Source organism: Carcharhinus amblyrhynchos, chromosome 3 (genome assembly GCF_965287045.1).
Source record: "Carcharhinus amblyrhynchos chromosome 3, sCarAmb.v2.hapA, whole genome shotgun sequence".
Classification (NCBI taxonomy): domain Eukaryota; kingdom Metazoa; phylum Chordata; class Chondrichthyes; order Carcharhiniformes; family Carcharhinidae; genus Carcharhinus; species Carcharhinus amblyrhynchos.
In genome coordinates, this window is record NC_137326.1 from 36,648,229 (window position 1) to 36,660,720 (window position 12,492).

At 40.0% G+C, this 12,492-nt stretch overlaps 1 protein-coding gene across 11 annotated transcripts in view; it reads right to left on the minus strand.

Moving 5' to 3' along the window:
* Positions 1-12,492, minus strand: part of magi1b (membrane associated guanylate kinase, WW and PDZ domain containing 1b) — a 437,384-nt gene that overhangs the window by 55,001 nt on the left and 369,891 nt on the right. For all 11 annotated transcript variants that reach the window (XM_080183290.1, XM_080183253.1, XM_080183263.1 and 8 more), the window contains 2 exons: positions 1,450-1,478; positions 390-606 (listed from right to left, as the gene is read on the minus strand). In XM_080183290.1, the coding sequence (XP_080039416.1) occupies positions 390-606; positions 1,450-1,478 (246 nt within the window). The remainder of the gene's footprint in view (positions 1-389; positions 607-1,449; positions 1,479-12,492) is intronic.

The following is a 12,492-nucleotide window of genomic DNA, read 5'->3' on the forward strand; positions in this document are numbered from 1 at the left end:
CTACGGCCACTGAAATAGTTGCAACTAAAGCTTTTGTGTTAAAGACAATGTCACAGGAAAGTTATATATTGGACTGTCATAACAGTGGCAATGTTATCCGTAGAGTCCATTTCTGTTTACCTCACAGGGTAAAATGATAATCTCTTTGAGTAAAAGATCATCATGAAAATACTAAATAGTTCATTGCTGAGGTGCAGAGAGACTTTTTTCTGTTTAGTGATAGCTTGCAACAGTGTCAACATTGTGACTTTTAGTTATGTCACTAACTAAATAAAAACTAATACTGAATTGTAAAGTACATTTTTAGGATGGCACAACATCAACCTTCATTTACTAAAACTGCATTTTTAATGAAAGAATACAAGCTTTAAATTTCTTAATGTACTTACGTCTACTTTCATACATGCTTCTCGACTGAGCCCAAATTTTGAAAGGATCCGGCTTCCTTTGCACAGAATTATCTGTTTGATCCAGTGCTGGTGCCTCGTTCGAAGGGTAGTCTGGAAGCCCAGGGGCGCCCAGGACTGGCGAAGCAGTGTGTGTGCTCCGCTGGCTAGAGACACTGTGCTGGGAGCTGTTCTGACTGTCCTTCCTTTCCAGTGCCTGCTGCAATTATTCAAGAGAACAGAAGGTCACTCCAGCTTTTCAGTGAGTGCTTGTGATCAATACAATGCTCCCATTTTGAAAAAAAGTCACTCCTCAAAGTTCAGTTGCTTATTGCAGCTGGGTACTGCTGAACAGCCCATCAGTGAACAGGCAGCGATGAGAATTCTGTTTATTAGAGCACCTTCAGATATTCCCAACTACTGCACAACAAATATTGGATTTTTACATCAGGTTCAAAAATGCATAATAGGAGCTTGCTTTCTTCAAACAGAAAGCTTCAGTATCCGTAAAATAAAAATTACAAAACACACTGCAAGTGAACATATTCCATGCACACAGATATATTCTGCCAAAGGGTAAATTTATTTGAAACTGACAAAGAGGCACATGAAGGCTGACATTTCTATGATTTGATAGTGAATGCAACCACATTTCCTCCTCACAGGCCTAATACAATCTGACAACGGAGTGGGCCTGAAGTTACTTAAATGTGACTTTAATCAGCGTTGCCTTGCAACCATTAGAAGTGCATTAATTATCTATTTTGGGAATTTTCTTCATGGTCAAGAGGGGAAAACACACAAACTCGGGATGAGAAAACACAAGATTTATTGTGCGTCAGTCTTTGCTTCCACGTCCTACCCTATAGTGCAGTCTGACCAGCCACTTCAGCCAAACAGAGGTGGCCCGTTCATAATCAACGGCACATAGCTCAGTAAGGTGCAGCAAAACTTCACAATCAGAAGAGTGAATTAGGAAGAGCAACACATTACGCAGAATGCAACCACATCCTTAAATATACAAATCTATAAGGAGAGACAACACGCTTTCTGTTACACTTACCGACTTTGGGCTTTTCTTCGGAGGCAGCCCTGTGAAATAGCAAAAATAAGAATATGCATTCAGGATCACTGCAATAACACAACCTTTAAAAATCAAATGCAGCAAATCCTCTAAATCTGTGCAGTGAGCACATAGCTCTTGAACCATGATAAGTTCTGTGTCAGCCGTCGTGTTCAGAGTCTGATCAGATCAGATTATGGCACAATGAATCCTAGGTGCATCGGTTATGCTGACTCGTGAATCAGCAGCCCCAAGGCTGACAGTCTGAAGCAGCTTGCATGACCTAGGAAACCAAATTCTGCAGCAGAAGCAAAATGCTTTCTTGCAGCTCTGGTAAATGGGAACAAAATAAAACAAAAGGAATCTTAAATTCCCCCTTCAAAACAGTTGGGATTCAAATTCCTCTTATTTCTCATTTGCTCACCAACTTAAACAACTTCTGACCATTCTTCATTCATAAAACTGTGCAAGCAGGTTTATGGATACAAATATCATCACCACATAGTGAATTTATATTGTTTAACAGCAGAAGTGTGACAGAGTTGCTCTAACAGATGAAAGTTTTGCATTTTTCTAACCTTTTGACTCCTTTAGCCACATCAAGTAATGAATGTTCAGACGGTTCACAAAAAAAGCATTTATATTGATCAATATGCACTTGTACCCATTTCCTTAAGTTGCCTCCAAAACAAGCAACGTCCAAGGAGAAATTTTGCAATCCTCCCAGCACAATGCTTATCCATGGTTTCTGCTGACAGTATTTTAAGATCAGGCTGCGAGAGATGCAGCTCTTTCTGGTCCCCTGTGACTCTGACATGGAATCTCCAACCAGCAACCAGCTCAGCATTATGGATGCTTCTCAAAATACAGAGAAGATCACCAAAATCAAATGGTGCTCAGGCTAGAATTTAGCAGTCAAAATCTTTGTTTTTTTTTCCCAGATCGTCTGGATTATTATGAGCGTGTATCCTCCTTCTCATTTTAAAAAAATCTAAAATCTGCAGAAACATAAAGAGATTGTTACAAAAAAAAGCCTCTGCTCTTATGTCAGCACACACACTGTTAAGAGCTTTCTCTAACTCACTTCAGGCATTGCCAAAAACCGAAAGAAGGTTCCAGATACAGAGCTTGACAGGTTTCCACTTGATGCGAATGCTCGGAACTTCCAGAGATCGAGTCATTACCATGTTTAATTGTACCAGTATGTAGTTCACAGCATCACTCAGACACATGTACTAAATATAATTTATCTGTGCTATTAAAAGATGATTGGAACAGCTGGAAGCCTGATTTAAAATGTTATTTAGTTATAGGTATTTGACAATCCATGTAAAGTCCATAAATCATTTCTATCCTACTGCTGTCCATGGGTGTATTTTGTCTCATGGGGCAAATTAAGAGATTGATGAGAAAGTACCAAAGGTAACATGTTTGGTTTTTTTATCTCCCTACCCCTCCCTCAAATTACTTACTTCGTACTATTCCCAACAATACAGATTATGATTCTAGACCTCTGTCAATGCTTGGGTTGGGTGCCAACTAGTCTGTGAGGAAGCTCTGCTCACTTGTTTGCTGATTTCCTCTCCCTATTCCTTACCCGTATTCATTGAATCATAGAAATCAACAGTACAGAAGGAGGCTATTTAGCCCATCGAGTCTGCGCTGGCCACAATCCCATCCAGGCCCTATTCCTGTTATCCTACCAATCTCCCTGACATGAGGGTCAATTTTGCATGGCCAATCAACTTAACCTGTACATCTCTGGATTGTGGGAGGAAACTAGTGCATCTGAAGAAGCCCACACAGGGAGAACGTGCAGACTCCACACAGACAGTAAGGCTGGAATCGAACCCTGGCACTGTGAGGCAGCAGTGCTAACCATTGTACTGCCACGCCGCCCCTTCTCTCCTCCTTCCAATAAGTTCTAGTCAAGAGAAAATACGAAATGCTGTGAAGAATATTTCTTATTTATTGTTCCAAGACATGATCCCCATAAATTGTCACCCCGCCTCCCCTGATACTGGAATACTGGCAGCAAGTAATAATGCTTGCTTTATTAACTGCCTTCTTGACATGTGTAGACAGCTGGCCCAAACTTATTCACAATACATCTATTCCCACAAGTTGTTTTCAGCAAGGCTACTACACTCCAATTTTGAGTGTGAATCACAACTGACTCTCCCCTCTGTCCAAGGTCAAATGTAGCACCCTGGACATTGACTCCAGGAATGGCTTGCAGCTTTTGCTGAGTTGAGATCAAGTTCTCTCCCCTCAAAAGCTAAATAAGACCAGCATGTTTAAGATACATTTAAACAATATTTATCTGCTATCCAACCAGTTTACTGTAGGTACACATCACACTGAATGTCATTGAAATAACTGGTATCAACCAGCACCATTTACTTAAATGTTGGTACACTATCTTTTGACTGCGCTGGCAAGAGGCATCATTTTATAGACTTCTGTTTGTTTGATCTTTCCTACCCCAGTAACAGGCTGATTAGTTATCAATATTAGAATTCAGCACACCCCGGGTCAAACTGAGTTACTTCAAACTCAGCAGACAAAATATTAAACCATTTAAGATAAAATTAACACATTTATGGCATCCACTAGACAAATGTCAAGGCAGATAAAGACTCAAAGTGATGGCAGCATGAGAGTTGCGGACTCCAGCAGAGTTCCCCATCTGTTAGTGTTGGCATCAAAAACACTGATACTAACCACTTATAATGCACCTGGCCAAATGGCTTCATTCTCAACATTTCACAACTGCATTTGTGATTTGGTCATCAAAACCGGCTTAATTTCCCTCTCCTCACCCTTCCCTCTGGAGATAGAAAACCTTGCTATAATATAATTCCACCAGAGCTCTGTTGTAGCTCACTTAAGGGTTCATTTCTTGAGATTTAAATTTGGAAAAAAAAATGAGATACCATTGCATTTGATCCCCATCCTGCTTTTGCACGCTTGGACGCACAAGTCAGCTTGACAACAATCAAGGGCAGAAGGTTTAGCTTCACAGTTCCTCGCCTAAAGATCGGGGTACCAATTGAAACACTCATCTTAGATGAAGGAGCTCCTGGCACTGCACTTTTCATTGTCACACCATGTAACATTTAATTAATGATGAAATAACTCAACAGGTCTTGCTGCATGTGACACCCAATAAAATGAGAAAATGGAATCCATTGGTAGCAAATAAATTGTAGTCTAATTACTATTATAGAATAGAATCTCTACAGTGCAGCAAGAGGCCATTTGGCCCATTGAGAATGCACCAACTCTCCAACAAAGTGACTCACCCAGGCCCTATCCCCATAGCTGCATATATTTATTCCGCTAATCTCCTAAACCACATGCTGGGACACTAAGGGGCAACTTAACATGGCCAATCAACCTAACCTGCGCATCTTTGGACTGTGGGAGGAAACCAAAGTACCTGGAGGAAATGCATGCAGACACTGGGAAAGCATGCAAACTCCACACCGACAGTGACCTGGCACCGTAAGGCAGCAGTGCTAACCTCTGTGCTCCCATACAGTCCTGGTCACATTGTAAATGAGACAGGAAAAGCCTTACTTTGATAAACGCCTGATCAAAGACATTACAAAGTCTCTCATATATAATTAACTATTTCTATAGCGCAGAGACTGCAGGTAAATACAATAGTCACTTTATACACGATAAGATGATTGACCATAATGAATATATAAAATATAATTAGCATCATAGAATCTTACTGCTCAGAAAAAGGCCATTCCGACCACCACACTTGTGTCAATCCTTTAAAAAGGGTATCTAATTAGTCCTACTCCCTGTTCTTTCTTCATAGTCCTGCAACCTTTTCCTGATCAAGTACAAATCTTTTGTGTTATGTTACTATTGAATCTTTTACCACCTTTTCCAGGTTATAATGATTCAGCATGTTAAAAAAATTCTCCTAAACTCCACCTTGGCCAATTATTTTAAATCTGCGTCCTCTGTTATCTGCCCTCCTGCTGCTGAAAATTGTTTAAATTCTGAGTTTAATTGCTTAATCTTCGATTGATACAATCATCATGACTGGTTGATGAGCCGTTAGCACAAGACGCTTTAATCAATTCTTTCCTATTTATATTAGTGCTCAACAAAACTCATCTGGTGGCTATTGTGGTGCAGTTGGCATACTCTGCATGAAATAAGTGAAAAGATTCTCCTGAAGTATTGGAACCCATGTACCAGTAGCTCAAAGGAAAACCACAGTGCTGCAAAAAATTCCAACAGCTTCATGCCAATTGTTAGCAAGAAATTGGGATATGAGGAACCTTGGTCTCATCTTCCATAACACATTTTGTTGTCTGCTCCTATTTTGCATTCTCTAAATATGATATATTAAAGACACAATACCTGGTTTTTGGGTCATAGAAGTAACCTAAGGTGTCATATCATACATTTGAGTTTGTGAACATCATTAATTTGATGCTTCAGCTCACTATTGTATGTATTACACGCTGTTTAATGGAGACGATAGAGTCTTACCTACCAGATGGAGAGCCTCACATTACTTCTTATAGACAAGGGCTGCTGAATTAAGTGCTACTCAGGCATTTAACTGGACAGCAGTAGGCCTTCCACAGGATCAAGGATTCTGGCGAGTGAAGTCCCACATGCCTAGAGCTGTTAGCCACTGATCAGCCAGCAGCTCTACTATATGAGAGGCTGTGGCTGCTGCCAGTAATTTATCCACCTGAAGCCAAGGATTGTTGCTGGATGCCAGGGCACAGGTAAGTTAATATCAGCAGTGGCAGGAGAGGGGGTGGTGGGGGAGGAGGCTGGGGAGAGGTCAGCAGTAAAGGCGGGTGAATGGCTCTAGTGGCCCCCCGACTATGCCGGGACTGTCGATCAGATAAAGAAGAACCCTCTCTGGGAGCTTACAGACAACCCTGAATATTTCCTTGTCATGCTCTCTGCATAGAATGACTTCAATGGGTTAATACCAACAGCATCAGGATGTGACCTTAAGTGGGCATTTAATGTCTCACTTGGCAGTGTGGCTGGAAGGACATCCACAGATCTTCTCATCATGGACTTAATAGGGCAGGCAGGAAAATGGCAGGGTCCCCTCATGCCATCCTCTTGTCTGACCAAGTGCCCTCCCTGCCACTAAAGCTTCCAGAGGGAAGATATGAATTTCCACCATAAGTGTGGAAATCTAAACCTCTTGCACAATGCGACATTTGAAAGCTAGGGTGAAAAGCTTTCGGTCATTTAACAGAGGTTGCTTATTTGGTTTCTGCATTGTTTAGACAGAGCCATAAAGAATTTTTTCCAAGTTCATGTACAGTGGAGTCCAAAGTAATATTCTACTTAATTGCATACCTCCTATTGAGGTGAACAAGGAAGGTAAGAATGCATGGATTATAGGCACACAATTGGGTTGCACTGTTATAATGAAGAGCACAATGATAATGGCAAAGAAAATAAATGCTCTAGCTGGGGTTGTAACATGGCTACATGCTGACACGGTTTCTAAAGTCCTAGTTACAATCAGTGTTTCAGTGAACCACGGAAGACAACAATCCCCCAAAATTAATATTCTTCTGCTATCAATTGCTACAGTCTGTATCACCATCTGGCACTCAATCATGAGTAGTGACTTACAGTAAAAGACAAAGTAGCCATCGTCCCAGATGAGCATAGGCTGCAATACCCTTTGAGGGCGAGAGCCGGCTCGTGGTGATTTAACCTGAGGATCACCACACTTCAGGCAAAGGACTAAATTGAGGAGGACGACATTCATGAATAAACTCAGCTAGTATGGGAATTCTGTGCTGTTGGCATCACTCTGCATCACAAACCAGCCATCCAGCCTTCAGAGCTCACCTCAGTGACTTGCAGTATCGGGTACACATACCTACAAACTCCTCCAGAGAAGGTTTAGTTAATATCTGCACTTGTTACTTAACAATGAAAAAAATAGACAGGGAGGAAGGGGAAGTATTACATGTGTGTGCAGAACAGTACTTTTAGTATAAAAGTATATTCCTTTCCTCTTTTTCATACACAATTTTTCTACCTTCATATTCTATCTAACAACCATTTGCTTGTATCTGGAGAGAGATATGAAAAGTAGAAAATATAAAAACAAAAAATACTGCAAATAATTTGACTGAGAGACATGACACAATCCAATTAAATAATAAAGTGGCAAAAGCACTTGGGGTTACTCAAAGAATATTAAGATGTCATGATGTTCTGGAGAAATGAGTTCTGAAGGGATGGATGGTTTAATTTTCTCATGCATCACTTTTCCTGTGTTAACTAGCCACATATATTGAATATACTGAGATGTTCATTTAAAAGATACATTAAAAAAAAAGGCCTCCATATGAGATATGGAGGAGAAATTGGAGAGTCTCCTTGCTTCGCTTGGAGATAAGTTGAACTTCCAGGATCATGAGTTTAACCCTCCCAGCAGGAGGAATTCTACCATTGAGGATTTGCATCTGTCACAGAAAAAATGCTTGGGTTTCATTGCAAGTTAACTTGCACACTTTAACTCAATCACTCATTTACTTTGAAACTTCTTCGTGGTAGCTTCACCCCTCCAAGTCTGATGACTGGGCAAATGCATAACCAGCTGAGTTCTAGAATGCAATTTACATTAAAATTTCCCAACAATTTAATCAGCTCTAAAGGCTTATGCCCTCCCCAAATTTATATTCTTTTGACAAACAGATTCTGATCTAATTCACAAAGGGCATGAGGAGCAGAGCCTGTAGTTTAAATCAATGGTCCATAAAGTACTCAGGTGCGCTAGGTAAGAAGTAACATAGGCTATTCAGTTCTTTGAGCCTGCTCTATTATTCAACACCATCTACCTCAACTCCACTTTCCCCTACTATTCACATACCCCATTAATTCCTTAGTATTCAATAATCTATTGACCTCTATCTTACACGTACCATTTTAAATAACTCAGCACCAACAGCAACCTGAGTCTTAACTGGTCAGTGTCTTATTCTGACCTCATGACATCTATTTTCAGACACACACCCTTCTAGTATCTACCCTGTTCAACCCCTTATGAATTTTATCTGTTTCACTGAAATCACCTCTCATTCTTCCAAATGGAGATTTAGCCCTAATCTTTCCTCATAGGACAACCTCCTCATTCCAGGAATCCATCCAGTGAATCTTGATTGCACGCCCTCTAAGGTAGGGAAACCAAACCCATACACAGGTACTCCAGGTGTAGTCTCATCCAGACCTTATATAACTAAGTGTCACAAGGACTCTTTGCTCTTACAATCCAATAATGAAAGCAAACATTGCATGTACTACCATCAATATGAAGTTAATTGCTGGCAATTAATAATGAAGTGTCAAATACCTAGAGATTCTAACACATTTGCTGATACAAAATAGCATTGGATAATTGACAAATCCTATAGTATTTGAAATTGAACATAAATCTCTCCAATGCAATATGATAGATAATATATTTTTTCTATTTCAGTTCTAATAGCCTATTAGCTGTACTGTATGCCAAAGCAGCATAAACCCTAGCCTAGTTTAATGGTTTTCAAATCAGTCGATATGAGGAACTTTCTGCAAAGTATCATCACATCCATTGGGACTTAAAAATATTGAATCCTAGGGACTTTGGCCAAGTTATGAAAGATAGTAATAGCTATCAACATTAAATATTACTGCTGTAGTTGGAGTTTGATCACTGCAAGTCAAGTTGTCTTGGCATATAGTGCAACTAATAGAGAGAAAAAAATGCTAGCTGTCATCTCCTAGGCCAACCCATTACATTACTGGAAAATAGTATGTGCTTTTCCTTCCTTACCAAATATTTTTATGTTTAGGATGGTATAGAATATCAAAATAAACCAGAGAGATTTTTATTCAATTCTAAATACCAAAGAAATTGTAGAAAAATGAGTTTGATCAGTACCAGCCAAGTTGCACACAGACTCAAGACCTGCGGAGTGTAGAGATTAGACCTAGATAGCAAAGCATGAAGAGGCAACAGCAGCAGTTACAAGTGCAAGGGGACCATGCAATAGTGACAGCGACTTTGGGCTAAGGACAAAAAGATGAAGTTCGATGGGACACTTGGTCTGCTCAGATGAAGTTGAGGCCTATAGACGTTCTGCTTTGAGAAATTAAGAACTTGGGAAAAGGGGTGGGTTTAAGTGGCAGGCTGTCTGTGAGATATATTAGGAAGCATTTCAAAACATTGCATATAATGATTGAACAGTTTAGCTACCTTAATGACTTATGACAGCTGTGTTTCTATTTCAAGCCCATTCCAGAGACTTGAGCACATAACCTCTGCAGACTCTTCTGAAGAAGTATTGCACCATCAGGGGTGCTGCCTTTTGGGTGAGACGTTAAACTGAATCTCATTTTTCAGCAGTCAATACCTAGACCAGAAGGTCACTGATTCCTGGATCATTCTTGGGCCAATTTCGAGAGGATATTTGTGGCTAGATTTATGTACACCTGCACTGAAAAAAGTGCAAACTGATGTTTATGGATACTGAGTCAGCATGTAAGAAAATGGAATGATTCCAGACATGAGAGTTCAGTTTCCATACAGTATATAGTAGAAAAACTAGGGGGAGGCAGTGGTGTAGTGGTATTGTCACTGGACTAGTAATCCAGAGACCCAGGGTTCTAATGCTCTGGGGACCCAGTTCGAATCCCATCACGGCAGATGGTGAAATTTGAATTCAACAAAAAATCCGAAGTTAGAAGTCTAATGATGACCATGAACCTATCAAATGTCATAAAACTCATCTGTTTCACTAATGTGCCATCTGCCTTCCTTACCTGGTCTGGCCTACACGTGACTCCAGATCCACAGCAATGTGGTTGACTCTTAAATGCCTTCCGAAATAGATGACCTCAAGAACAGCTTATCCCCTGCTGTCATCAGACTTTTGAATGGATCCACCTCACATTAAACTGATCTTTCTCTACACCCTAGCTATAAGTGAAACACTATATTCTGCACCGTCTCATTTCAAGTACAGTATGCTTTGTTTGTACAGCATGCAAAAAACAATACTTTTCACTGTATACTAAAACATGTGATGATAATAATAAGTCAAATCAAAATGGTCAAGCAAGCCACTCAGTTCGAGGGCAATTAGGGATGGGTAATAAATGCTAGTTCAGCCAAAGACACCTAGATTCCATCAATGAATAAAAAAGTGATGCTCTTTGTTAATAGCTGCATTCACAATCCAATGCCTAATATGTCTAGCTGTACAGGGATGCTTGTAAACTCAGCAACATCACTAAACTCTGAGAATGAAAGAATTACCATTCACCGCAAAAATTTTCCACAATATAACCATTGTTCTACACTGCCCTAAAAGCAAAATTGTTTTGGAACTACTCAAGTTTATGCCAATGGCTATTTGCTAAATCAACATTCCACAATTTGACTAAATGCATCACAAGAGCTGGCCACTGAAATATTGTGTCCAATTGTGGTTGCCCCATTTTAGGAAGGATGTGAAGGAATTGGAGGGACTGCAGAAAAAGGTTCACAAAAATGGATCTTGGACAGAGGAACTTCAGTTGTGAAAATAGATTGGAGAAATGGGAACTGTTTTCCTTGGAGAATTGAAGGCTGAGAGGAGATTTGATAGTGGTAGTCTAAATTATGTAGGGTTTGAATAGAACAGATAAGGAGAAACTTTTCCCATGCATGAAAGGATTAAGAATGAGACAGCACAAAGGGAACAGTTTTAAAGTAATTAGCAGATGAAGCAAAAGCAATATGAGAAAAATTGTAGCAAGTGGTTAAGGTTTGGAATGCACTGCCCGAGTGTGTGGAGGAAGGAGGTAGAATTGATTAATTCAAAAAGTAATTAGACTGTTATCTGAAAAGGAGAAACATACACGGTAACAGAGAGAAGGCAGGAGAATGGCACAAAGTGAATTGCTGATTGCAGCCGATGCCAACATATCAGGCCAAATGGCCGCTTTCTGCGATGTAACAAACCTATAATTATTTGATGGAGAAATTAGTTATTGATAAAAATCAAGTAAAGTGCTTATTTTAATTGCCGCAATTAAAGGAAGGTATTTAATATTTCCAAACCAAGTGAAAAGTAAATGCTGCATGAATTTCGAGGAAATGCATCTCAATGTTGAACATCTTGGGTAAGAAGTGCTGTGAACTGCAAGCACTGTGGGTTGATCCCTCTTATCCATAGAAGGTATACTTGGTGGTCTCTAGTGATATTGGGAAGGGTCGGCTGGAAGCATGGACCAGCAGAAAAAAGGGAATTGTTGGAAAACTTAAAAGCTGAGATGAGAAAGGTTACAGTTAAGTGGAATACTTCCACCCTGAATCACTCCATTTTAAAACTTCTATTCTCAATTTCAGTGTAGGGTATATAGTTGGACAGGTGGTTGCGTATCTTGAGAAATGCCCTTTTGGTACAACCTGATTGAGGAGAAAATTGAATTCAGAGAGAATAGTTCTGTACAGTATGATTGCTGAGGCAAAAATAGTTTGTAGAAATCACTTAACTGGAGAGAAAAGCCTGGCATGGTCATGACGCAAGAACAGTTCTTATTCATTAACGTCACGAGTAGGCTTACATTAACACTGTACAAATCCCCTTGTTGCCACACTCCAGTGCCTGTTCAGGTACACTGAGGGAGAAGTCAGAATGGCCAATGCACCTAATCTACACATCTTTGGACTGCGGGAGGAAACCGGAGCACCTGGAGGAAACCCATGCAGATACGTGAGAGATACAAACTCCACTCAGACAGTAATCCAAGCTGCGAATCGAACCCAGGTCCCTGGCACTGTAAGGCAGCAGTCCCAACCACAGTGCCACCGCGCTGCCCTATTATACAGATGAGTAGTCATATATATATATATATATATATAAATTATAGAGCTTATGCATGGCAATAATAACATTCATATAATATTTCGCTGCTTTTTATGAGGACATTAGCTCATTTATTTTCAATAGTAGACAGAAAAATGCCATATAAATAAGTTAAATGTTCATCCAT